Source organism: Strix uralensis, chromosome 20 (genome assembly GCF_047716275.1).
Source record: "Strix uralensis isolate ZFMK-TIS-50842 chromosome 20, bStrUra1, whole genome shotgun sequence".
NCBI lineage: Eukaryota > Metazoa > Chordata > Aves > Strigiformes > Strigidae > Strix > Strix uralensis.
Genome location: NC_133991.1, coordinates 5,566,364 through 5,594,238, shown reverse-complemented (window position 1 = coordinate 5,594,238; position 27,875 = coordinate 5,566,364). Strand labels below are relative to the sequence as shown.

General features: G+C 44.0%; 2 protein-coding genes across 10 annotated transcripts in view; one reads left to right on the top strand and one right to left on the bottom strand.

Annotated features, from left to right (window-relative positions):
• COL26A1 (collagen type XXVI alpha 1 chain) overlaps window positions 1–23,792 on the bottom strand; it is a 193,574-nt gene extending 169,782 nt beyond the window's left edge. For 8 of the 9 annotated variants that reach the window (XM_074890322.1, XM_074890324.1, XM_074890326.1 and 5 more), the window contains exon 1: window positions 8,004–8,165. In XM_074890322.1, the coding sequence (XP_074746423.1) occupies window positions 8,004–8,155 (152 nt within the window). In that variant the 5' untranslated portion in view covers window positions 8,156–8,165. Of the gene's footprint in view, window positions 1–8,003; window positions 8,166–10,174; window positions 10,239–11,847; window positions 11,932–17,718; window positions 17,791–23,247 lie in introns of those variants that run through there. The other variant, XM_074890330.1, reaches the window with a different exon arrangement.
• A 357-nt stretch (window positions 23,793–24,149) lies between these two features.
• On the top strand, window positions 24,150–27,648 carry IFT22 (intraflagellar transport 22). Its single transcript, XM_074889926.1, has 5 exons — window positions 24,150–24,209; window positions 24,533–24,612; window positions 24,715–24,804; window positions 25,470–25,672; window positions 26,587–27,648. The coding sequence occupies exons 1-5, from the start codon at window positions 24,171–24,173 to the stop codon at window positions 26,733–26,735; spliced, it is 561 nt and encodes a 186-aa protein (XP_074746027.1). The 5' UTR covers window positions 24,150–24,170; the 3' UTR covers window positions 26,736–27,648.
• Window positions 27,649–27,875: the final 227 nt, after the last annotated feature.

Here is a 27,875-nt window from a genome sequence, read left to right as displayed (position 1 = left end):
ACTGACAGCCAGATTTAGGTGTTTTCTTCTAGGAGAGCCTTTTTTAGTCATCCTAGAACAGCAACAGAAACCTTATTTTAGCTGGATCACTTTCACTGCTACCTGAAAATGCAAACAGCTCAAAGTTTGCACAAGATAGTGATGAGACAGACAGACAGACAGCCCACATTGAGCAGGGTGGCAGAAACCAGACCAGTACTGGGGAAGCAGAAGAGGAAATCAGGCAAGAAGAAAGCCAGGAAGCCAAGCAACCTGAGGCAGGAGGAAGAGAAGTGGCATTAGATTTTTTTTAAAATGTCTTTTTCTTTAGGGAAAACACAAACAGAATCTCCCTTAGGTTAGAGTCTTGAATTTATGTCAACCCCCCTTCACACACAGGCACACTGGAGAGTTGTTGGTAGAGCTGTCACCCATTGCTGCCTCAAATGAGGATTTGAAAAAGCTCCCTGTGCTCTGCTGTGTTTACAGCAATAATGAGAGCCTGGAGGAAGGGGTTAGAAACATCTGAGTTTAATAAGGGCTAAGCAGCACACAGCAAAAAAGAAATGTCTGCCCTTCCGTTCAGGGCTACCACACCCCACCAAGCACCGCAGCACCAGGCCAATGGGAGACTCAGCACGGAGACGTTATGTCATCCGAACAGCCACAGCAGCCCATCTGCCCCAAGCCTTTTTGTGATGAGAAGAAGCATTTCAAACCAAGCTGAGAGCTCCCAGCACCACACTTTTGAACGGCTAAATAAGCAAAGTCCTGTGGGGAAAAAGCAGATGTTGATTGACCCCAGGCACAAAACAAGCCAAGGACAGAAGGGAAATTTTTATGCAGTGCCTTAACTGAGCAACTCCATCCCACAAGGTCATCATAACAGGGCAAAGGGGGTATTTAGCTCATTTAGCACCTATGCTGCTGCCTAAACAGCTCTAAGGTCCAACATACACAGGGTAAGGAGCATCCTATTCCAGTTTCTCACACAGAACAGAAGACCAGTAACCTTAGTACTCAGGTCTTGCAATCGCATTTGCTGCACCCTCTTCCTCACTTCTGCATGGTCCGTCCCCAGAACTATCCTCACATGAAACAGGTATCTTTCATAAAACACCTTTGCCTACATTGCCCTTATGGGGCACTTCTACCCACCACATGTACTTGGTCTTTTTATTACACTGGGAAGTGGAAAGCAGGAATCAAGAGTCTTGTCCATCTGCAAAGTCAAAACCAACTCCCCTCTAGAGCACACATACAAAAAAAAAAAAGGCAGGCAGGGACACAGCAACACACACAGACACCCAGAAGAAACAGGACTGGACCTGTTCTTAACTCTATAGACTCAGTACAACTTGGTTACACGACCATGTCCAGGGGGATATTCCCCTGCCTCATGATTTCATTGCACTGGCGTTTCTGAGATGCTCTGAGCAAACACATGCCTATATCTAGTGCAAATACTGCAAAGAATATCACTTCCACCCAGTTCCTAGGGGCAGAAAAAGTTGGAACTGATTAAAAAGACATCTGACTACATAACCTGATGTCAAGATTGGATGCATTTCCATCTAGTGGTACCTCACATTGGCTTTAAAGTTTTGACAGATGGTTTGTTTGCTCAGCACAAAGGAAGGTAGCTGGATAATCAGGACAGACAGGAGACACGCAGCAGACCACAGAGAAGTAAAGGGAAGAGTCCTGCATAAGAGAAGCTCACAGATACCTTCCCTTCTCAGCTTCAAAGAGGTTTCAAAATCAACTACTGTGTTTTTAAGTGGCAGATTCTCTTTTCCAGATAAACCAGATAAATATGGAAGAGAAGACTGATCTGTCCCAAACATGAAACATGATGACGCTGCCTTCAGCTTTTGGCTCAGCAGCATCCGTTGTGTGGGCCCCTGGGTGAAAGCCACTTCTAAACAGATAGGAGAGGTTTTTTTCTTTGCCAGCCATGATTTCCCTGCTTTGGAAGATGAAAAGGAGTCTCAAACCTGAAATAGCTTCCTATTTGTTGGTCCTCTCAAAAAGATTCAACTATTTTCAAATAGCCAGGCCTAAACATTACAGGCAACACTTTCACCCAAGCACACTCTTTACTTACACATATGTTCATTTCCAAGAGGAGGAAAACATTAAACTTGTCAAAAACAGACAAAACATCTAAACCATATTATTCCAAGCAAGAAACTTCAAGTCAACAAATAGTTGTTTCTTCCTAAAAAGGAGATAAGGAACAATATCACTGTTCCCATCCTTGTTCCTTTCTGTAGTAGTATTAAGGAGTCTAATTCAGATCAGTGCCACATTGTGCATAAATACACTAAGCAGGAACTTTAGTATTATTCAACTATATGAACAGTTGAAAAATTGCAAGACAGTAGCCCGATTAGTAGCATTATGCTTAACTTTTGCAGCTACGATCCTTAATAGAGTCTTTGTGATATCTAAGTTGGCACAGGCTAGCTTTATGCTCAAAGCCTCATAAAAAACACTATGCCTCAGTGAAAGTAAATTTAAGCACTGTCTACATCTCTCTAATTAAAAGTGAGTTGAGAGCTTTGAGCATATTGCAGAAATGAGGTCAGATGAATTTTAGTATTACCCTACAGGAGAGGTAGTCTATGCTTTACAAAACAATAATGTTTCCAGACATACTAGAGGTCTAATGCAGGAAAGAGCATGAGTAGCTGGTCCATTAATCTAATCCAGCAGACCTAAAGCACTCTATGCTTTCAGTCTTTCATCGTTACCTCCAAGTCATTCTTCATTTTTCCCTCTTTGTCAAGAGACAGCCCAATAAAACAATGATGTGAGTAAATATTGTATGATCCAAGTGTCACAGAACCACTCCCCCCCAAGCAAAGCTGTGAAGTTTCTAACCTGACCTGTTTCGACTAGGATTTTAGTGCACTAACAAGCTCAGTTTTGAGAAAATGAACAAATAAGAGTTATTGAAAGAGACACATTTGTTAATTTATCCAAGGGGAGCACAAGTTCACTGCCACCCATTGCTTTGCCTCTCCACTCCCTTTTTCTTCCTAGAGCTGGTAAATGAAACCTACATGAGAGGAAATGATTCACACAAGCAGCTGGAAAGGCAAGACCGTAGGAGATTTCCTAAACGAATACAATTTACTGCAGTAACTACAGTCACGTCTGGTATTTCAAAGCCATTCCAGTGTTGCTAGATCCTTACACTACCGTTGGCTTCACTGTTAATTGCATTGCAAAGTTACAGCGCTGAACCCCACAAGTCAGATGAAGATCATATGGCTCCAGAGTCCAGGAAACAAACACCGGATAGTTCAAGGGTTGGGTGATGAGCTTAAGACCTTCTGACCTCTTGGTTACCTGGGTAGGGCACTTCAAAGGGGAATTAGCACAGAGGACTCAGCATGACACAAATCCCAGTTTGTTTGCTTGACATCCTCACACAGCCCATAGCAAACCATAGAAAACCAGGCAGTGAACAGACTATTAGGTGATGGAGGGAATGACTCAGAAAGCAAGATCCTGTCAGTAAAAGGAAAAAGAACCACATTTCTCCAATATGTATAGTTTTATATTCCACACACACTTAAGAGCCACAAGAGGTTCAGAATTTGGGGCTGAAATCAGGTTCAAATCATCTTTCTCTGGTTAAGAGAGAATTAACAGACAACCATCAGGAAAACTCCAGATACATGTTCTGAAAACAGTCTGACAGACTGCATGAATCAGGATACTGATTTATAGATCACCTTTTAATACCAAGAACAGGCTTCTATCACATAAAGAGACCCACACTTACTTAAAAGTACTAAAACCTCACCCAAGAGGCTGGAGGTTGTTACATTACAATGCAGTTGTGCACAGTCCTTCAGATGGGGTTGGGGAGGGGCAATTCCATCCTAGCAAATGTGTAGCTGTAGGACCAGGCACAATGCAGGCAGCTATTTTGAAAAGAACAGATCCGCCTTTAACAGGTCCACCCAGACATCTTGATCTTGAAAGCCAGCCATTCAAGTGACCTATTAGGAGACTGCTAGCCTCAAGGAATAGTTGACAACATATTTCAAGCATCACCTAAACATCTGAAAGCATCGACACTTCAGGCTTTTCAGGGGGGAAAAGACAGGCTATAGTAGAGGAAAGCTGATGTCAGTTTAAATATCTTTTCCAGGTCAAAGCAGCACACAGATCATGTTTAATTATTCCACTGAATCCATGGCAAAGTGATTTGCCCTCTGACACGGAATAAACCATTGATAGAGACACAACTGGAACTCAGGTCTTGCTCTCCTGGGCTGTGCTCTGAGGTATGTATGTGGCAACAAGAGACAGACGAAGCCAGCTGGCCTTCCATGTTGAAACGTCTGCCTCTAGCAATCAAAAGTTGCACTTACAGATTTCAATTGACCGATATTACTTCCCTCTCCATATCCATCCTCAAGAAACATCACTGCTGTAGCAAGCACTAGGAATTACTTATTATGTGACCAAAATAAGTACTGATTTGTAATTACCAGTAGAGTCTGGATAAGAATGCTCGCTTGGACAGACCTGTTATTTGTAACATCGTGGTTCTAATGTTCATTCACAGGAAGAAATTTTTAGGCTGAGGTGTAAGTGTTTTGTAGGTCTATCTATCATAGTTGGACTTTGCTTCCACCTCCGCTGATTTTTGTGATGCTACTGTAAATCTAGCAGTAAGAAAGTTATCATCCTACATTGCTTTCTGGTTTATGTTTGGGGGTTTTCTTTCAGCTACCTCCACCTCACATCCAAAGAGGTTCCCAGCCTAAGCACTGCATCTTGTCTCAGATGTTTCTCACTCCCACACTTGAGTTCACAAGGACTTGATGCATGACTAATTTGGAAGTACAGGAAAATAGGATGAGAAGTTAAGCTGGGAGAACACCAATTCCAAAGACAACTAACACAGATGCAGGCGTTCTTTGAGAACCAAGCTACTTCCAGCATGGGAAGTAGCTTAACACAGTTAGCAAAGCTTATCATGTTCAAGTCTGGAGGACAGCAGTTTCTGCTTGGCATTCTTATGCTTTGGACAAGACCTACCTTCCCATTCCCAATGCCTTAATACAGTAGCAAGTTAGAAACACATGCACCAAATGTGAATTTCAAACAAAATAGTGAAGCTGCTACAATCTATACAATGCCAGCAAATCCTGCTGTTTGGATTTCAGTCATTATTACTTGCATATCCCCTCAAAGCAATTCAAGCACATGCAAAGATAGACTGCAAGTGTCTTTGGTCTAATAACCAAGATCTGTCAATTGAAGCCAACAAGAAGCTAGAATTTTCATTTTTAAAAAAGGAAGCAAAGCAAGCAACATTCCACAAGAACAAGTATTCCACAGTTTCATTTTGAAGGATGTGAATTTTTTTTTTCCTGCAAATTTCCCTCCACACATACCCCCAAGGTTTTTACACTGCCCAGAGTTTTCTGGCACAAAAAATGTTCAGCAGTCCTCAGAGCCTCAGAAGCCCATCTCTGACACAACCTGCAACCTAGATACCCAAGGACTATATCAGCTATTGAGTTTTCTAGGTGGAAGACAAGATTTCAGCAACTTGGTTTTTTTCCTTGGAGAAATACAGTGTTTATAACAGCTAATTTAAAAAAAAAAAAAAAAAAAAAAAAAAAAACCACAACTAAACAAAACCCAACAGATTCCCAAACAGCTCAATCATATCTTCACTTGCTGATCAAGGACAGATAAAGTCAACTGCAGGAACATGGTGTGTCTTGTATCGAGGTTACATGTCAGCTGCAGAGCACCGCATCAGTATGTGCTGCAACGTACCAAAACCTAGAGCTGCAGCAGTAACTTTCAAGGCTCTGGCCTGCTTATACTCGGCTGATGGTGCCCAGGAAACCTGCAAGAAGTCACTAGACAAAGCACTCACTGGGAAGGTTGCAGAAGAGAAAGTGGGAATGGCCATGTACTGTCATTAATAATAACCACCTCCCCCCCATCTTGCGTCCTCCGCAGCCTCTTCAGGGCAGAGGCCAGCAAGCTCTGCTGTGATAGAGCTGCTATTGCTTCACATAACTCAGGTGCTCCTAAGATCCCCTGTTTAGATGGCAAAAGGGATGCTGAACAACGTAAACAGTTTATGCTAGTCTGATTGAGTCCCCTGAAAAAAGGCTTCACACCCACATAGATCAATGTCAGACTTCAGAGCAAAAAGCCTCATTCTTTTCCAGCACCATATTAAATCCAGAAAAGCACAGCTATCCCAACCTGAAGCTGCACCCTGCAGGAGTGTCCCCCAAAGGCCCAACACTGTGGCTGGGTAAAAGTTTTCCCACACAGATTTTCCCATCAGAAAGTGAAGCTGTTAGACATTTGCCAACAACAAAACTCCACCACTCAAGGGGAAATTAAAACACAGAAAGATTGCTTCAGCGTGTGATATTTGACTAAGCACTTGAATTTTTATTTCAAAACATCCACCAGTGACTTTTCCTTCCCTTCAATTTTTTTATTTCCCCCCTCTGCTTTAAACTAGAATGGGAGATTCCCACATGGCAAAGTTCCATTGGACAAAAAAAAAAAAAAAAAAAAAAAAAATCTACCAGCTTTCCCAACATCATTGTTTAAATCAGCTTTAAATGGTTTTATACAACACTTTATAGACTTGGAGACGGACACGTTCCCCTGACAAAGCATCAGCTATCCAAACAACCGAGGCATGGGAAAATTGTGCAAGAGTGTGAACTGGGGAAGGTCTTTAGTGAGCAGAGATACAGTCCACACTCATGTAAGCATGGTAGCTCTGAACAAAGATCTACAGGCTAATAGATATGTAAGACAAATGACATGTGGTTCTCATTGCAGCTCATGCTTTGGGAAGGGGGTACCTTGGAACAGATCCAGCTGGGATAGGTTTATCCCATTACTCTCCTATAATTTTCTGCTGTTTCAAACCCTTTGACAGTTACTGTAGTTTAACATCACACCCCCTACAGACTGAGGCCTGTTTGACAGCCCAGCAAACAAAACCACCCCCACTTGGAGATGAAATATGCACCATATGTGAGAACCGTGCAAGACACAAGGCTAGCGCCCACTCTTGTACTTCTGTGACACGCCGATGAAAATCTGTTGTGTAGATGTCTTATCCCAATTCCTAGCCCAAATAAGCGGTGCTAACATAAGCCCTCCTCCACAGCAGCATAACTCATGCATACTAGGTATTAGCAAGGGGAGGAGGAAAAGAGGTAGAGACAGGATGGACGAGCCCTGAATATTAAATTCCCAAGTCCCCATTTAAGGGAATCGCAAAAAAAAAAAAAAAAAGTGAAATTCAAGAACAACTGGAATCAGGTTAAGCCACTCTCTCGCTTTATACAGTGCGGCTCATTCATCTGAACAGCTGTTTCACCTCCAGAGAAATACCCAGAGAAAACAGAGGGGAGGGGGAGAAGCCTAAATTGTTTGCTCTACTGAAGCAGCAAGACACAGTAAATCAAAACTGATTTACACTAAGTTTGTAAGAAATTGGTTTGGGGCGGAGGGGAGAGCAGAAGAGTGGGAGGTTTGGGTTTAAACAGCTATTTGAAAGCTGCAGCTCTTGAATAGAGATCTGTAATTAAGGTCTTTCCTTTGTTGAGCTGAACAAGTTTTTCCTCGCAGCCGAGGGCTATAGCAGTTCCCTCTGTCGGCATCCCCGGGGTCCCGGTTCAGGAGGTTTTACGGCTCCGGCTGCGCAGGGACACGCTGCCCGCGACCCCGGCAAAGACCTTCTCCGCCCCGACAGGCTGGGGGGGGCAGGAAGGGGACTTTGCGGGTTCCATCTGCCAAAGCTCAGCTCCTCCTCGATTCCCCAGTCACCCCTGCCCCAGAGGGGGGCCCTGCCGCGGGCAGGTAGGAGCTCCCACCACCACCACCACCCCAGTTAGGATGAGGGCAGCCCAGCCCGGCGAGACCCTCGCACCCTCCGCCGGGATTGCCCGCGGTTCTGCCGTGCCCGTTGCTCCCCCCGGGGAGGCGGACCCGGTCTTACTCACCGGCGACTGGCGAAGCCGCTGCCCGGCGAGCCCGAGCTCTGCTCTGGGTAGTTGTGCTGCAGGGTTGATGCTGGGAATTGGTAGAGGAAGCCAGTCCCTAGCGCACATCCATGCAGGCAGCAGCACCAGGACAAGAAAAGAGCGAACTGCATTTTTGCAAGAATGGGGTGTTCCTCCCGCCCCCCCCACCCCCCCCCGCTTTTCCTCTTACACAGCACGGCAGGCGCGGAGCCCCACCGTGCCTCCCCCGGCCGGGGTCACGGCGGGATCCCACGGCGCGGAGGTGCCCCCGGGACCGGGGACCACGGGGCAGCGGTGCCCGGGACACAGGGACCGCCGCTCCGGCTCCCGGAGGGAAGCCCCGTCCCGCGGCAAGGCGAGCCCCGGCGAGGCGAGCCCCGGCGGCGGCTGCTGCCCGCGCAGGGGGTCCGGGGCCAGCGCGGCTCTTTGCGCCCAGGGCGCACACTCAGCCCCGGATGCCTTTTCAAATTTGGCGAGGTTGGTCCGACTCCGTCAAAGGGGGCGTGGGGTTTCGGCGTTAACCCTTGCCGGGCCTCGCAGCAGACCCCGCTGCGAAGGGGCTCCCCGTCGGGGGGAAGGCGGCCGGGCACCCCGGGGCCGTGGGGGAGGCGAGTCGCGGTCCCGCGTGGGCTCGGGGACACGCCGGGGCTGCGCCGTCCCGCCTGGGCAGAGCTGGCAGCGTCACCGCCGCTGAGGGCACAGGCGGGGAGCACACCCGGGGGGGGAGCCCGAGCCCCCCAACATCACCGGCACGGAGCGCAAGGGCCTCTGTGTTCCTGATGAGCCGAGAGCCAGGTCGAGGGGAACTCACTGCCCTGCAGCAGCGTGGCCCAAACACCCAAAAGCTGGCGCCTGCTGCCACATTCGCGCTGCGGCAGTTACACAGATAAAGTAGGAAATAAATAATTTTTAAGACGCTTCATTCACAAGGTAACCAATGAAAAAGTAATCTCTGCTTCAGTACGTGCATCCTGCTCATTCTGGCATCACATGTAAGCGCTCTCCTTGCCACCCCGTCATGCAGACCCTTTGCCTGGCACCCAGGATGGCTCCGAGCTCAGAGAATTGCACAGCCAGCCCCAGGCAGGAGGAACATTTTTGCAGTCGTGGAAGGATGTGGGTGTTTCACAAAGGCAGTACCCCAAGAAGGGAGCCAGCAGCAAGGCTCCCTCTCTATACAGCAGCTGAGCTTGTGCTTAAAGCCCTTGTACATCCCCATTTGGTAACAGTGTCACAGACCCCACTCGCTGGCCTTTCAGAGTCCCCTTCCCAGCCATGGAGGAGAACCCAGCTCACTGACTGGGCAAGCGACTCATCTGAGCCAAACACCACAAGGAGGGGGTTAATTTTTAAGATGACACAACCGTCTTTCTAAGCTTTTTACCCTCAGATCCTGCAAGCTCACAGGAGTTCCTCCGAACCTTAGATGTTGTGAGGCCTTCCAAAGGCAGCCCTGATTCACCACTGAAAGCATGTGTCTTGCTGGGATATCCTAGGGGCCCAGAGCTTCCCCGTGGGGCTCTGCAGCGGCAGAGACCTCTTCCCCTCAGGGGCAACACAATCCCTGCACGATGCTGCAGCTGGAAGCAAGATACTGGGAAAATGGTTCAGTTCACCCCCCACCCTCGGGTGAGGACCTACCCCTTCCCCCACGGTGCCCACCTCCAGAGCCTGCACACAGAGATAAATAGCCCCTGGCTGGAGCCTGTAACCAGACAAGTTTAGACTGCAAATGAGGCACCAGGTTTTTAAACAGCCGCTGTCATTAATCACTGGAGCAAATCACACAAGGAGGCAGAGGTGCAGTTTACACTCCAGCTCAGTGCAGCCTCCCTGGGGTTGCCCCACAGCTGCTCCTGGGCTGTTCCAGACCTAGCTGGAGCAGGCAATGGATCAACACTCTCCGGGCTCAAAGGGAGCTCAAAAGCTCTGGTCCATCAGCTTTGGGCAGCCAAGCCCGCTCAGAAACAGCCACTATTTATTTACGAAAAGCCCTCAGTGCCTGGAGCTGGGACATAACAGGACCTTCTGTCCCCAGCCCTGGCTCAGATCAGCCTGAGCACCCTTCCCTTCAGTCTCCCCCCCCCTCAGGAACGTCTTCCCTTCCCTTCTCCCACCCCCAAGAAAACACAAAGCTCCCAGCAACTCACCCTAGGATGCTCAACCACTCAGCCATTTTGCTCAGAGTCAGTCCTCAGGAAACCTCTGCTCAGCCTGACAGGGTAACAAGAAAAGAGGTTTACTCTCCGGTCTCCCCTCTCAGTAAGGCTAGAGACTTCACCAAATTCACCCTTCTCCTGGGAAAGCAGTCAGAAACTGCAGCACACGCAAAACACTGTGAGGCAGTTCTCTGAGGCTCCCTTGCCCCTTAATCTGGGTGATCATCCTCAACTATGTGTGCACAGCCAAACTGGGTGCAGCGTGACCTGGCAGTTTATTGCAGCTCCAGGCTGTGTGCTGGGGGCCTGGTTCAGCCTTTTGTCCCCCAAACACTAAGTTCCCTCCCCTGACAGGCTGGGATAGATCATTTATCAGTATTTAACAGCACTGAACAGCACCAGTGGCTTTCTGACCCATTTTCCTGGCTTGTATTAGCCCCTTCAGAAGCTCTTTGTAGTCTTCGAGTCTTAATTGTCCAAGGGCATTTTATTTTTGATTGCATGCAAAATTTGCTGCTTCAGCCTTCACTGACTTTGCAAGACCCTAGGAGATATTAAACGCAGGTGATTAGACAAGACATGATTCTGGCAAATTATTCAAGACATCTGTAGGAAGCTAATGTTCTTCCTATTTCATGAACTGAGAGACTGGAGACCAGAGGTCAAATGACTTTGCTCAAGACTGCAAAGAACTAAAGACAGAGCCAGAAACAGAGCTCAGATCTCCAGGCTCCCATTACTTCTGCCCTGTCCCTAATGCACACTTGCTTCTACTCTGTATGGCTGATTTAAAATGAAAATGAAGAATTAACTTCCAAGCTGTTTTTGGAAAGCGAGAAGAAAGGGCGATATTGTCTACTGTAGAGGGAGAATTAAAGATGACATTTCATTTTAGTCCTTTGGATATGCATAATATAATCAAACACAATAGCAGTAACAAATGAATATTTTTTCTCCCCACAGTGCTTACGAGTGCAACATATTCTAACAATTTCTCAAAACTATGTTGATAAATTGGAAACACAGTGATGGAGGTAACAAAGACAGCCAACAAAAACATAATCCATTCAATTTATCAGAGGGACTAGCTTTGAGAAAAGAACCCTTGAAATCTGAACAGTTCTGTTCTTATAAACCAGACATAATATATTTCAAAATATAAAGCTACACTTTTTATGCCTGTGCATAAGCATGTTAATTAAAGATTGCCCAGGCAATCAGGGCTAAATAACTTATTTGGATGTATTTCACCAATTCAGTTCAAGATGGGAACGGCAGGGTGCGTACTGGAAAGCCACAATGCATGGAAGCACCAGGGGAAATAGCAAAGAGGCAAGGGCCAGGTCTTCAATTTAACAACACTATTGGTCTGGAGTGTTTTTCAGCTTCCTAGTCCATTGGGCATACCTGAGACATAAGACATCAGAAACTGTTCTGTGAAAACATCTATAATTTCTTTAAACATATACACTGCATGCAAGCCAGCCAATATATGAAGTGGGGGGAAATACAGACAATAAAAGGAATATTCAAAGTTTAGCCTGATTTTTGTTCAGTTGCAAAGTAAAAAGCTGGAATGATACAGCAAAAGAGGGATTTATTTTTTTTCTACAAAGTTTTCAGTTTGAAAGGTGGTTCAAAAAGGTAGAAAAGCACTGTCATACCTGTAAGTGGAGTCCAGCTCCAGAACTGCCATGCCATCTCAACTGTTCAGCACCACTTACAGTACTAGAGAAATAAGTAGTTAGCTGAAAAAGAGAGTCACAATGTTGTTAGAATCATGGCAAACAAATTTTGAAAGGCCCATCCCTTGAATTTTGTGAGTGCACTTTTCATGTGGATACTAACAAGACACCAAAGGAAAAGCAGCTTTGTTCTAGTTGATAAAACCTTGTGGAGCTTTAGAATTATGTTAGAATTAAGTTAGAATGAAGTCACTGATACAACCATTTAAAACCAAAAATAATTTGGATAAACACCTTCTAGCTTCCTAAAATGCCTAGATTATTTCATTGTGATATAACAAAGCAGTCAAGGAACCTTGGAAAATTAAAAGAGATGGATAAGAGGTTAGTAACAGTAAGAGTTCAAGACCTCTATTATAAATTAAATTATAAGGTGACTAAGGTTATTGTAACACATCTCTTACTGGGGAGTCAAGCCAAACCTGAGCCAAACTGAAAATTTTAGAGGACTGTAGTGGTTTTTCTTTTAAGCTGGGAGGTAGCTAGTGTGTGAAAATTTCTTGAATTTGACCTGGAATAAATCAATCACAGCTGAAGTCAAAATGGAATAGAACCGAAGAAACATCTGACTTACACAAGCAGTTTAGCATACAGTAAACATGATAGACAGTGATATTGTGTGAAGTACAAGACATGATCCAGAAGTCATGACTCTGGCAAAATTCATTGACCTTAGATGAGAACTTTGCCTGAGTGAAGCACTTGTGTGGGTATTATAAAGTAATATACTGGATAAAATAACTCGGATTGAAACATAATTCAGCAGATGGAAAATGTGATGACTCAAGAGATCAGCAAGATCCACTACATCCAGTGGAATTATACATAGAATATTATTGTGTCCTGGGAAAAATTTATGTCACCTTTGATGTTAGGCAAAAATTCTCCCAACTGGACATGCACTGAAGCACTGATCTGCACAAGCAAATCAGGTGGACACACCCTTGATCCACCAGACTCACCAAGAATGCAGTAAAGCAGGGGTTCTCACAGGTGTGATAAAGCCAAGGCACAAATAGGACCAGGTCTACTACACTCCAACCTGCCAGAGTAGAAACACATTCAGAAGCAGCCAGGAAGGACTGCAAGAGTTATCTAATCCCTCTTCCTTCTTCCTGCTAGAAGGCAGGATCTATTATACGTGATAGTTGGCACAAGCTTTTCTGCCTTGTTCTGAAAGAACTCAAGATAGAAACTCCCTGTGCTCATCCGAAAACATATTCCAATGATTTGCGCTCTGTACTAGTAGTTTTTCTTAGCATCCAACCTCAGTCTGCTTTGTTGCAATTTAAGCTCGTAATGCCTTACTTTCTCCATTATGGATGTAGAAGACTATTCCTTCTCTCTTTGAACAGACTTTAAATTCCTTAAAGGACTTTTAAAAATGTTTTAACACCTCTCCTTGCCTTCTAGAAGCAAAACAATGCCAACTTCTTCAGACTTTCCCTGGAGGTCATATGTTACACAGTTCTGATCCTTTTTTGGTATCCTCCTCTGGACTTTCCAGCTGGTCTACATCTATCTCATAGTATGGCACCCATAACCTATACTTCTGTGCAATACCTCCGCCCTGCTGAGGATTTGCCTTTTTGACATCTGTACGTCATTGTTAACGCATGTTTACTTTGGGATTCTCTACCTCTTCTGCAGAACTGCTAGCCTGACTTTCCCCCATCCTGTATTTGCTAGTTAAAATTATTCCTGCCAAAGCATAGTGCCCTGCAGTTGTCCTTAATGAGTTTCATCTTATTTTATTCAGATCATATCACTAATTTGTCAAGATCACTTGACATTTTAATCCTCCCTTCCAGTGTTCTTGCATTCGGTTCCAGCTTTGCCTCATCTACAGATTTAATAAGCATGCTCCGTCTTCCATCACTGAGGTCACCAAAGAAAACATTGGGAGGTCTGTCTCCATGTCTGTATTCTCAAACTATGTTCCTGTTCATTAACTGTTCATTAAACATTATTCAGTCACCGAAGGCTGCCTGCTTGCTTGATGCTGTACAGGACATAAACACTGAACTTATAAACTCTCCAGACCACAGACGGTCTTGAACTTCTACAACAAAACAAAGCACTTTGTAACCGGCAGTGGAAAGAGCTACCAGATACCAAGCTGCAGTCTTCAATGCAGTCACTGGCTGTAGGATATCCAGATTCAGTGGTATCCGAATGCTTAGCTGATTTGAAAATCCATCCTGAGTCATGGACTTTCTCTGAATCTCAGAGTAGCAAGGACTTTCATGACCAAAGAATGTCTCAGTTTTGGACTCTGGCCCTGAAATCCTCCTACTTCTCTCAATTTCCCCATGGGCCCAGGTTGTCTGACTTGAGCAACCCAACATGAATGGGAGTCTGAGTTCCCTTTCTGCATTGTGCGAGTCACATAAAAGGGAGTGGGCTCACACCCCTCCTGACAAAATACACAAATAAAGGCACACAAAACAGATAAGAAAGGATTTATGGAAATAAGCACCCTCTTATTCCTGCTCCTTCACACCCCAGAGGTTGTGCCACCTGCCCTGTGGAGCCAAGGAACAGAAGAACTGGGGGAGATGCAAGTGGGGAGACTAGAGTCCCCTTTCTTCCACACAGAAAATCCGTATGTTCCATCCATATTTTTTCAGCCTTTACTGATTTTTTTTCAAATCTCCTAGGAACTTTCCCTGTGGGCCATGACAATGAGGCCTAACCACAATAGTCTGCTTTTCTTAGCTGGCTTCCACAGGCCCCTGAAAAGTTGGCTATAGTCCTTCAAAAGTTTGTGGGCTGCAAGCTGAAAATCACTGCACTGTAGCCATTGTACAGGGATACCTCTGCAGCATGATGCTGCCCAGCTAAGATCTGAAATTGCCTCCAACATTTTCACCTTAGGTGTCTGTTGTTAAGGTGGATTAATAGCAGCCATATGCTTTCTCCCTCTTCTCTCCTCTACCTTGTTCCACGAACTCCTTACCTGCCAGCCATCTGTCTTCACACTGCAAACTTCTTGCCAGCCAGTGCCTTCCTGCACCATCTTTGCCTGTGTTGGACCTTACCCCACAGGCTCCAGCACCTTGTTTCCTTCTTGCTGCAGGTGTTTCTCAGTGCCTGCTCTGGCATGGCTTTCACTATCTCTGTGTGTTACTGGTAAACAGTCAGTCACAGTCAAGTGTCATACCCATATTTTCCTTACAGTTCTATCTTCACCTTGTTCTGCTCTAAAGCACTGCACATCTAGATTCACGGGACCACACTGATAACTGACATTACATATTTCTTGAAGCATTCACATGAGCCTCTCCCTTCTCTGTCTTCATTCTTTTCCCAAGATCCTATTTTTCAAATTAAGTCTCCTTGTTTTCATAGACTTTGTCTGTTTCAATGTAATTAATCCCCTTCATTATTTTAAAATCATTGACTGAATCACAGCAAGATCTCTTTTTAAACAAGATAATACCAAACCTCTTCAGTCTTGCTTTATAACTCAGAGCTGAAAGGCACAGTATTATTCTCATTTTCCCTGCTTTATCCCCTTAATCATATCCTTCTTAGGTAGAGTGAGCAGTACTGAAAAGAGCACTCTGAACAAGAACTCACCAGTGTTTTATGTAATAACAATAACAAGAACTCAGTTCTTACCGTAATGCAACCCAACATCCTGTTCAGTTGTTAGGGTCTGTTTTCTACAGCTGTGTGTTAGGCTGAGAGCTCTGTGGATTATTTAAAGAGAATATTCTCCAGATTTATCAATTTACCTTTATGAACATTTTGCTCTATGCATTTTAAGAGGAGCAATCACGTAAGTAAACCCCAACACTGTTCAGTGGCACTGTCTTGCTCTTTAGCTGGCTCTCTACCTAATCTCCTCTCTTGAATCTTGCAGATTCCTCCATGGAAGCAATAAAAAGGCAGCTAAGGTGCTAAATATGAAAAAATCATTGTAGGCATTAAAGGCTAAAGTCATTGCAAGGCAGTCGGATCCAAGTATTTCTTGGCTATGCACATGTACACTAATGCTAGCTTAGGTGTTCACAGTATACTCTACTGTCACCAATGGATACCACACCTAATGGGCTTGGTATCCAAAATCCACCCCTCTTCTAGGGCCTCTGGGTGGTTTTGTCAAACAAGCTTAGTCTGAGCACCTTCTTGAACTGGTTGCATGCAGACTTCCCTCCCCTCCTCAGTTCCATTTCTAAATGATGCAAGCTGCAACTATTAAATTGTACTTTGCAAATATCAAGCTCCTCACATAGAACACAGATCTCTTTCACCATAAAAAAAAAAATGCTCTTCATCCCTCTCTCTCTTCTGTTCTGCCTGAGGGAGATCAATCTCTCTACAGATGCAAAACCAATCCCCAAATAATCCTCTGGGATTACACTGGCTCACAGCCCCTCATGCCACTGGATCTCAGGCAGAAAGGATACATGGGCTGCCAGTCTACACCCAGAAAGGATCTGGTTGAACTAACTCCCTGACCTACCAGAGCCATCATGCAATCTCTCAGTGCAGGGTTTAGTGCTTTGTTATATATCATGGCTATTGTAAGGGTAATAGAAATGGAATAAAAATGATACGGTATAAATAGTAAAAATAATGAAAGAAGAGAAGAAAAAAATAAAAGCAGCAAGGTGAGATGTAATCTAACAAGAGAGATAAATTGTTCTTTTTTTGTCAGAAAGGAAATTATAAAGTCTGCAAGATTCTATGAAATGTTTAAACTGATTATTGCCCAAAAAAAGAAATAAATGCTTTTGACCAGACTAAGGAGATTTTTGGTATGTGATAGTATGGTAGGACAAGACTATCAGCTTCACTGTGTGCCTGGAAAGAAGTGGCTCACAGCAAAACATTTTTTGGCTCAATTCACATCTTGAGTATTTAACTCTAAGATTGTTGTGAAAAACCCAGCGCAGTGCCCCAACTGTAGGGTGATGCACTATTTTGCATTGAAAACAGGTGTTCAGTTGGCTGGCTTTCTAGCGGAGCACAGTAGATTTGTCCCAGATTTTCTGTACATGATCTCTAGGTAATTCTTACCTTTTTTTTAGATGTTTCAAGAAAATTAGATAATTATTTTCCATGTTCTGAGCCTTCCCTGAACTGCCTGACAGTAGATTTACAGAGCTGAGCTGTAGGTCGGGCAGAGAGGGAGTCTGGCCAGCTTACAGAGGAGGTAAGTGGACTTTGGAAAAAGCAGTGCTGCAATTCTGGAGCATCTCTGAGAACAACCACAGCTTGTAACGTCTGCCCTGGCACACTGCAGCTATGGCTAGCAACCTACTGAGGTGCTGTCTCTGGCTGGGGAAGAGAAGAGCAAACAGTCTTGATAACCCAACCATTAATTTCCTTAGTTTTGAAGCTGTGTTAGGTAAAAAACTACATTAACTGAAACTCTCCACTGTGTTTATTAATTTTAAATGGCTTTGAGATACAGTTTCTTCAAAAGATCCTGTATAATCAGTCTCCATTGTTCTGTATATATTTGCAGAAGATAACAGCTTCATTAAAATATAGTGTGCTATTAACAGCAGTAAATATATAGCCTTAAACCTTAAAATGTAATGCAATTAAATAAGAAATACGAACCTAAGGAGGTTAAGTGCAATCAACCACTGACATTTACATTTGATTTGAATTAAAAAACACACACAGAGGGAAATAAAGGGCCTCGGTACATACTTGGATAACAGGAAATCCCCTGGATGTAAAAATAGTGAATTTAAGAATGAAGAATATAAAGGTCTAGTTCAAATTAAAGATTTTATGACTGAGGACTCCATTAAATCTTTGAACACTTACAGTAAAGAGTTTGGAACGCTTCCAGTCCAATTCTTTATGTTCTCACAAATGACAGATTATACTTCTGAACTTCTATGGCAAAAGAAAGAAAGAGGGATTGTATTAATCCATCTAAATCTGGAGCTTGATAATTAAGATGAAAACTATAACAATCTGTGCTTAGGTGAAGCATGGTATTTTTATAACCTAGCTCAAGACAACATCACTAGCCAAGCGAAAAGTAGAAGATTTACATTTTCAAGTTATTGAAGAACAGTAAAATAACGAACCAGTTAATACTACCTGATCAATGATCTGTACTAAAGATGAACTTTTTTATAGTACTTAGTCTACTTTGCTTTTTATATTTCCAAGACATTCCTCATGGTGTTTAAAATACATAGTACAACACACTGCTTCTAATTTTACCCCTACCTGCAGAAATGCAAGGATCTTCAATTGCAGCAAGTCTGCAGTGGCAGACCACGTACAATCAAAGTGCCACTCTTACACACATGTATTTGTAGCTGTAAGGTATTAAGGAGGACCTTTCAAATGAGGAGTTTGCAAGTGAGTCAAGCATTGGAAACTATTGTACTACTTCTCCCATGTTTCAAAGGGAATCAAGGCAAAATCATCAAGGCTACAGATTTTTAAGTTGGGGGTGTAGAGTTAAGCATTCATCACTTATCCAGGTACCTAAGCAAAGAAGCAAGGATTTGAGATCTTGTTCCAGATTCCTCAAAACATACTAATTACTGGTATAAATCAGTTGTCTCTAATGGCATACTGCCAAGAGGTAATTGAGCCTTAAATGAAAATTAATGTGAGACATCTGAAAAGACAGCTGATTTGGCCCAGGATGTTAGCAGAAACATAACGCCTGGAAGGACTGCAGGATTAAGGAACTCCCATGTTTGGCCATAAATTCCAAAGTGACACATAAGTCAAATCAGAAGATGAAAATGAGAGAAAACAAAATCTTCCTGTCAGTAGGATCTCCTCTCCTATAGGAACACATGGCAGTCCCTCTAAAGACAGTACACACTTTTTTGCTTGCTTTCTATGAAGTCACTGAGGGTCTGGCCTTGAGTGAATAAATAGATCAGACAACGTTAATAAATGCAGGCTCTTTCCAGACCAACAGGGGCGGCAGACACCACAGCTGTCAGTAAGAAACAAAACTTACTTTGAAATTTTATATTCAAAACAAAAAGCATACTGGTCTAATAGAAAAGGTTCCATGAGCCCTTGTGAATCACAAATAACAATTATCCTTTGATTGTCTTGTTTCAGTACCTTCTAGTCTACCACCTATAGAACCCTTTTTACCAAACATAGAGAAATGTTTTTCGCCTAGCCCAAGAAGGCTGCCATGCTCTCTTCTAAGAATAAAGGGTGCCCAGCACAATATTTCTCATTTCTCACCATCAGGCTGTATTTCTCTTTGACTGCTCTCACAAACAGATATTGAGAACATCAAATTTAAGAGGTCTGACTAAAGGTATGACTAGATGCATGCTTTAATGCAGTGGACATCTGCACAGTAGCTGAAAAAAATGGTCTCATCCTTGTGCCACTTGGCCATGTCCCCGCAGGTCCTCATTACCTCCTTTCTGATAGCATCAGCTTTTTGTGCAGTTATGCAGTGAACAGGTTCAGGGAGCTGATTTTTTTTTTTTTCCCCCGAGGCATCAGACTAGTTTTCAATTGAATCAATTCTATCTAAACAGGTAACTGGAAGGAAGCTAGACCAAGAGCTGGGGACGTGAATGGAGGCAATACTACTTCTTTGAGTGGGTAGTAATACAAGTTTATGTCATATGTAAAAAAGCAGGCATCCACAGCATAAATTAACATTCCAGGCTTTGTCAACAGGCAGTGAAGACTCCCCTAAATAGATGCTTCCAATAGATAATTCAGAATACCTAAACCAGAAGCCTAAAATTAGAGAGCATGAATATGACAAGACCATAATTTCTCAGTACTGCAATTCCCACAGAGTTGAGGCTCTATTTACAAATGCAAATGATCTGGGCTTTAGTAGAAATACTTTTGCTTAATGTTTTTTTCCATGGAAAAATTAAAATTTTCCCCTGTGAGGGGCAAAGAAGACCCTCTGAAGGGCTCTCCTGCTAACACAATAAACATCTGTGGGTTCTTTCCTCTCAAATGCTATTTTTCTAGGGGGTCCCTCTCTGATGAATTAGCAGTCCCAGTAGATCATGGCAAACAATCCTGCATACCACATCTTAAGAAATGGGACTTCTTGGAACAGATCGGTTTGGTCTGCCTTAACACAGGCAAGTTAACACCACATTATCAAATGCACTGAGGTCACCAACCTCCATCAGATGATCTGCTTGATCCTTTTCAGACAAAAAAAGAAAAAGAAAAAAGCTTGAATTCCTTACAGAAATCTGAGTGCTCCAAGCTGGAAGCAGTAGGCTCGGCCACTCACAGCCCACCCACCTACAGATCAAGATGGACTGGAACAACCTCCTCCATGAGCCAGAAAAGTAAAGGGGGTTGGGTGGTGGGAGGAAGAGTTTCATATTTCATCTACCACTTTTAATAGAAAACAGAACATAGTGGGGGTTGAAAGGAAAATGCCAAATCCCTGGAGATCCTAAGTGTTGGCCTTGCAAGTCAAAACTGTCAATCACACCATGTCCCCTCCAACTCGTACTTCTTGAAGGGAAGGAAAGGCAGGAGGCAATGGGCTGGCACGTTTAGCCACTAGGTGTTACTGTTGCTCCACAGAATGGGATCAGAGCAATCACTTTCGAATAAGCAAAACATCTACCAGAGACATCATCTGCAGCTGTACCTTAAGATTTAAACCATAGAAACTAAATTGTACTTCTGGATTCATGTATAGTGACTCAAAAATCAGAGCACTTGGCTGTGTTTTCTTGGGGGGGTCGTGGAGGTAGACTGCTGCTCTTTGTTTATACATCACTGCGTAAATGGAGCAAGTCAAATTCATCCCTTGGGAACTTCCACTGACTTTGATGAAGATACAGAGGGAGAATTGGGCCGCTTAAGGTGTCACTGAGTTCATGTCCACTGGTCAGGAAAATACATTGGCAGCTGAGTTGTCTGCCTCCTCTGTGAGTGGCCACAGCTGCACTGACACTTAGAGACATTTTCATTAATGCTAGATCTGCTCTCAGCCAGGTGGGTTCCTCAGGCAAGTCATTTCAGCTTTCTCTGCTTTTGTTTCTTCATCTGTAACATGGAAATAAAGTTCCTCTTCTCCTCTGGGAAGGACTTTGAGACCACAGATAAATCAGAGCTGTAGTCCTTGACAATCTGTTGTCATGAACCAAGCAACAGGTTTTGCATGAGCTTTCTCTATTGATTCCAGAATAGGTTTTCTGAGAAAGACTGAACTGAGTGCTTCTCCCTCCCCGGTAGCCACTTTTAAGTGAAACAGATTCATGACAAAGAGCAGCGCTCCACTTCACCCTTGTCAATGTACCTTAATGTCCTGTTTCCATTTGGTCCTTTTTCATAGCTCTACCAAAACTTTATCCAGAGGACAGCCACACTTCACCCAAAACTTTATCATTTACTAAATCAACTAGGCTTTGAACCTCAGAGACATATCCCTTCCCTGAGCTTCTCAAGCAACAAGCTTCAAGTTCACAACAATATTGACTTCTTAATTTTTCATAACAGGCTTTAGAGCACAAAAATAGGTGTTTCTTCCTTTCAATTCTCGTACTCTATGCCTTGCCCCCAGATGAACCAGTATAAATAGAGGATGTAATGCAGGTCTCTGCATGCCCCCACGAGAAAGCTGTTTCTGCACACACATAATAAATGTCATGCAACACACAACAAACAGGCAGAGCAGTCATTCTCATGGTAAGTCTTGCCATGTGGTTGTACTTCTAACCAAGGCATTATTTTCACACAGAACTTGATTTGAGTGCTCCAGGGTATGTTTTCCAAAGTTTGGAAACATTGTTACACTACATTAAACAAAGTACCAGTACTGAGCCACAAAATCTTATGAAAGATTTTTTGAGTTGTTTTTATAGGAAAATTTTTATACGCCACATTAAATGAAATATAATGCAAACTTAAAATACTGTTCTCCAAAACACTGAATGATTTGCAAGCGCTAAAGTATTATTTGAAAGGTGACTGGCACTACATTTTACTGCTGCTTCCAGAAAAACCTGTGGGCCTCTAACTTGGAGGCAAAGTCCTCTTATCTGCAATTCAGGCAACAAGTATGACATACCTTGATACAGCAATCGATATGTCTCATGGTTTGAGTTCTCATCGACATTTCTAGAGTGAAGAACATTTTTATTGAAATATTATTGATAGCCCCCAATTATTTCTGGTTTTTGAAGGAAAAGTAGGATCTGTCCATGGAGGAGCATCTGGAGATTATAATTTTTGCTTGCTACCAAAACATTATGGTAGAAAAACAGGCATCTAATAAATGCAAGAATTATAGACCATTACCAGTATTGTCTGGAAGTAGTTCACTTACTGCTGGAGTTTTCTCTCTGCTGCAGTCTAACAAAGAGTTTTAAATAAGTGAAACAAAATGGCCTTGCTGATTTGTACACGTGTACTCTCAGCAAACAATACATCAGCAACGAACATAACTTTACCCATATGCCTAAGGCAGATGCTGATACCATCAAATGTACTTGACTTAGATGCCTTTGAAAATGTCACCCTAAGTGGCTTGGAAGCTTAATTCCCACTTTCTAAAGTGACTTCAAACCCTAAATCACATGGATAAATCCAAAAATCGCAGCCTTAGTCAGCTGTGCTCTCCTTACTCTTCAGTGGCTAATATAAACACACAAAGACCCTATCCGACACTTCATCTAAAAATTAATCCTAATTGCTTTCTGGGCAGCTGCACAAACAGCCAGTTTTACCCAGTTTCAGTTACCTCTTACTCTTTTTTTTTTCCCCTCTTCTGTGCTGCGGTCCACAATAGGACCCTTTATAACCCATTTCTTTTCATGTGCTAGTGGCAGCTAATAACATGTGCCAGCTAATAAGAGAGGCTCTCCTACTCTCCTAATTTCTTCTCTCTGGGTCACCCTTTCTGTCTTTCCTTTGGAAGTTAGTAGGTCTGAAATGCGGACAACATAGCTGTATAAAGGATTAACTACGAGCTGTCCCAGTTCACTGTGATCCACATCACATGTGGATCTTCAGAAACAGAAAATACACATCCAGTCTGCTACAGCAGAATCAAATTCAGTGCTAGCTGCAACTACGGTTTTTATACAGTCTTTGTCCCACCAACCTGAAAACAAAGGGTTTTCTGAAGTTTAAAATACTGTGTGAATGGTGTGATGCCACTGCCACATGGAACCATCCTAAACTATCCCTATGTAAAGAGTAAAACGGCAAATAAGTCTATAGTGTGACAGAAAAGACTCTCCCCCCTCACTGAGAGCAGAGCAATTCTGGTTCACATTTATTAGTAGTACTAGTAATAAACATTTACATTATGGTAGCACCTAGAGGCCCTATTTGAAAGCTTGTCTAAAACTGCTATTGTACCTGGGCACTAAACAGCTCTGAAGCAGCACATCTGTCTGCCAGATGTTTTTTTCTTAGAAGCTGCAATGTAAAAAAGCCTCTTGCTTCCCCTAACAAGCCTTAATAAGAAACTTCAAGAGCTTGCTTCATTGTCCGTTCAGGAGAATCTGCAGTCAAAATCGCAACGGAACTTCAGGCAAGGACAGCACTTCCAAGCTAGTGAGGGACACCAGAGCGGTGTACGAGCACTGTGGGATTTCTGAAGGTGTTCAGTATCCGTCAGCCTGACCCTCGCTTTCCAGAGGACAGAAAGGCCACGGCGACACCTCTCCCCCGAAACAGCGCGGGCAGGAGGATCCGCTGCCAGTCCCGCCCGACAGACACAGGAGCTGGCCGTCCCCTCAGGGCACCCTGCTGTGCGTTTGAGGCCGTAGAGGCGCTGCGAACCGCACTCCGGGCAGCGCGCGGGAGGCCTGGGCGCGCACAGCCAGAGCCCGAGCCCGCCGCTGCCGCGCCGCCAGCCCCCTCAGGAGGGGCGCGGGGCGATCCCACCGCCGGGGCTCCTGAGAGGCCGCGTCCATCTGCCGCGCCACGGGCCCTACCGGGTGGGAGGGGAAGAGGGACCGCAGCTGCCGCGGAGCAGCCAAGCGAAGCGGGGCGGAGCGGGGCGGGGCGGGGCCCCCGGCGACCCCGGCCCCGCGGAGCCGCCCAGGCGGGCCGTTCCCTCACGACGCGCGGGCGGCGGCCAGCCCTGCGCGCGCCCCGCTCCCCCGCCACGTGATGGCGGCCGTCCCCGCGCGCGCCCCTCTCCCCCACCACGTGACGGCGGCAAGGCCAATCGCAGCGCGCCTTCCCCTGCTCCCCCTCCCACCAGCACCCCCTCCCCGCGCGGGCGCGTTGCTGGGCAACGGGCGGGCGGGAGGTGCCGCCCCCCCCCCCCCGCCATGCTGAAGGTGAAGGTGCTGCTGGTGGGGCCCCGCGAGGTGAGCGCGCCCCGGGCCCGCCGGAGCCCCCCACCGCCCCATCCCCAACCCTCCCGCCCGCTCCGAGGCCGTGTTCACCTCCGCCCCGGCCCCTCGACCCCCCTCCCCACGCCCCACGCCTGTCCCCTGAGGGCCGCAGTCCCCGCGGCCTGCCTTAGGCATCGCCGTGCAGAGGATGCGGCTGTGGAGGCGGGAGGGAGGAGGGGGGCAGGCCTGCGTGCACAGGGGCCTTAGCTGGAGGGCGAGCAGGGAGCCCGTTTAATGTGGCTTTGGCACATTAAATTCCTACGGGTGTCTTTCCTTTCACTCCCGCTTTCTCCCAGGCTGGAAAATCGGTGTTGGCAAACTTTGTTTCGGAGAGCATGGAAGGGATTGGCAGCTACAGCCCAACGCAGGGTGTAAGGTGAGCAAAGGCTCGTGGCGTGCTGACTGAACCAACCCCCTGACAATTGCCTGTCCCTCAGAAAGTCCCGATATCACATTGTATATCCACTTGTTTTCACAGGATCCTGGAGTATGAGAAGCCAAACTTGAACGGTAACAGTAAGGGAGCTGGCTGTCGATTTGAGTTGTGGGATTGCAGTGGTGATCAGAAGTAAGCCAGCATTGTTGCTACTTCTTCCAGGTTACTTAGTTCATAATAGTTCTGCTTACACAAAACATTCATACTTAAAGCCTAAAACCAGTGATCTTTTTGAGATGAGGAATATTCCCAACTCTTTACCCCGTTATATTTTTTTACAGCTTTCTGCTATGAAGCATCTGATACTAGGTACTCACTGCCATGATACCAGCTGACACTGAACTTTGTTTTGGATAAAGATTGAGTATAACAGCAAAGTCCATAGCTCCTAGAATGCAGTTACAGGTACAGGAGACAGGCCCACTCTATAATTGCCTTTATCTCTTTGAAGTTATTATGTGAATGGACTCCAAACAATGTATATATATGTATGACTGAGGCCTTAATTTCTAAAAGATGCAACTGAGAACTGGACAGATCCATTTTTAGGGAAAAACTTTAAATAAGCATTTGACCAAAAACTACACTGTCAGCAAATAAGGGGACCAACTACATAATAGGAAAGTCAAAATATTTGGAATATGATAGATCACTGGCAAGATTACTAATGCTATAATAAAGAAAAAGTACTGAAATGTGTTCTTGAGAAGGGAAGAAGAAAACTTGAGGAAGTTTGAGTGCATGTTTCTGTTTTACAACTATCAATCTTACCATTTGCCATGCATCTGTTTTTCAAGGTTTGAAACATGCTGGCCAGCTCTGATGAAGGACTCTCATGGCGTAATAATAATCTTCAATCCTGAGCTGCCCAGTCACCTGAAAGAAATTGAAATGTGGTACTCCTGTTTTGTGCAGCAGCAGCCACTGCTTGATAGTCAGTGTCTCCTGGTTGCACATCACAAGCCGGGCAGCGCGGGGGACGCAGAAAATCTGTCCTTGGGTAAGAAGATGGAAAACTCAGTCTGTAGCTCAGAGGTTTTTATTGAGCTATGTACCTCTAAAATTGTTCACAGCTTGCATTTTTCATTTAAATCTGCCAATCGAAGAATACTACAGTGCTTTGCAAAACCAGAAATAATGAATTTCAAAGGTCATCTAGAAAGTGAGGAATATTCCTATTTCACAAAAGGGACAGTAAAGGCGAGAAGAGTTTGAGTGACTTCTCTAAGGCAGTGAGTGTGCAGCTGAGCCAGGAATTAGAACTCCTGCCATTTTTCATCATCACTAGTAGATTGTTTCTTACGTTGAATTTTATCTTTTTTTAGCTGACGCTTTTGAGGCCATTTAAACTTGCTTGTTATCGATCAAAAGAATAGGAGCCCTTTGAAATAAAAGGCTAACGATCTTCCTCTTAAAATTAGTAATAGGTACCTTATATACTGCAAAATTATTTGTGGCTGTTTATACAAATGAGAACACACGCTCCCTCTGAGCAACCTGTTCTGGTGTTCAGACAAACACATATTTATTATAAGTATTAATATATTAATAAATATTTAATATAACGATATTGTTCCATCATTCTGAAGTAATCAAAGAATGTCATATCACTTCAACAGAAAACCTGCAATTCAGTTCTGAATTACTTTATTCTGCCTGAGAGACCAAAACCGGTACTTTAAGCTTTAATAATAATGTTTAAAGAATTTAATCTAGCAACAAATTGTACTTGTTTGTAATGCTAACAAGCTATGATGCATTCCTTTTTCATGTGTTAAATGTTATCTGGGGTATCAAACATTGGATACTGCTGAATTCTGACTCACTTTGGGATGAGCTGCCCCATGACCTTGATTGTGAGTATTTCTTTTTATAAAAGGAATATACCTAATTATTTTTTATTTACCTTCAAAGCTTACCCACTGAACAAGCTAAAACTAATACATTCCAACTTAGAAGAAGATCCTGAAGATGTTCGGATGGAATTTATGAAATACTTCAGAAGCATCGTCAGCTTAATAAATGAGAGCAGAGAGAGGGAAGAAATGTCAATTATCTCATAACATTAAAAGAAATACAGAACAGGGAAGAAAAAGGATTGTTTTCACTTTGTAAGCTCTACTAGCTTGTGAACAGGTCCTCACAATGAGAATTTTCCAGCCTATAAACACTTCAGACTATAAACAAGTGCTGACATCAGATCAACTGTGGTGCCAAAGAGATGGCTGCACATCCAGGAATTTGGGTAACTTTAGCTGCACTTTGGTTTCATTTCACATCAGAGGTACAGAAAGGTATTGTTTAATATGTTAGTGTGGACCAAAACATAAAGGTATGGGTCATCTCTTCACTTCAGAATCTCTTTTTGTAGAGGTGTTAAGAGAAGAAAGCCTGACAGAACATAAGATTTGTGGAGTTCTGTTGAAGCATCTGAGTAAAGTGCTCATGTTAGCTGTGTTCTTGGAGAAGTTATGCTTTTGGAAGTCAGTACAAACTGATTGGAATAGAGATCTGAGAAGCAGTTGTGGTGTGGAATCCACATTTTTATGTTCCAAGTTCTTATCTTTCTGTCCAGCATCTGAAGAGAGCACATTGCATAGCTATTGCCTTGGCAAGGCAGACAGGTTGCAGTCCTTCTCAGGACTAGGTTCTTCTTCTATTCCAACTAAATATGTTGTTGGGGACAATGTATAGGTCTCTCTGGGAGGAAGAGAATTAAAATCTCAGTGTAGTGCAATACTTGATCTATGTTGTGAGCCTCAATAGAGGAGAAAAGTTCTTCATTCTCCCAAGGAGGAAAAGCTGTTTCTAAACTTGTATTACTGTTCCCTGTTGCATTGAAATAAGTGGTTTCATAGATAATTTACTTTCTGATTTGTTTGGTTTGCACTCATCCCTGTTCTTAGTGTGTTTTGCTGTGGAAGACTTTTTTTATAACGTGCAGTATTAAAGCAATAAAAACATTTTTAAAATGCATCCTTTTTGTTCTCAGAGGGAAATTTAATTATGGTTTTGTGGAACTCTTATCAACTTGCTTAATTTTTAGTAAGGAAAACAGTGATAAATTTGTAGTACGTTTTACACTAATTAGCTCCAATGAGACATTTACAAAAACTTGTCACCAGCCCAAATAGCCAAAGAAATGACAAATGAAAAACAGAAGCATGTATCCATACTGACACACTTTTTTTTTTTTTTTTCCC

Coding starts and splice junctions, on each gene's coding strand:
- IFT22 (XM_074889926.1), top strand. CDS start 24,171: ATGCTGAAGGTGAAGGTGCTGCTGGTGGGGCCCCGCGAG. Junction 24,613..24,714: donor AGCCCAACGCAGGGTGTAAG/GTGAGCAAAGGC, acceptor TTGTTTTCACAG/GATCCTGGAGTATGAGAAGC. Junction 25,673..26,586: donor CGCAGAAAATCTGTCCTTGG/GTAAGAAGATGG, acceptor TTACCTTCAAAG/CTTACCCACTGAACAAGCTA.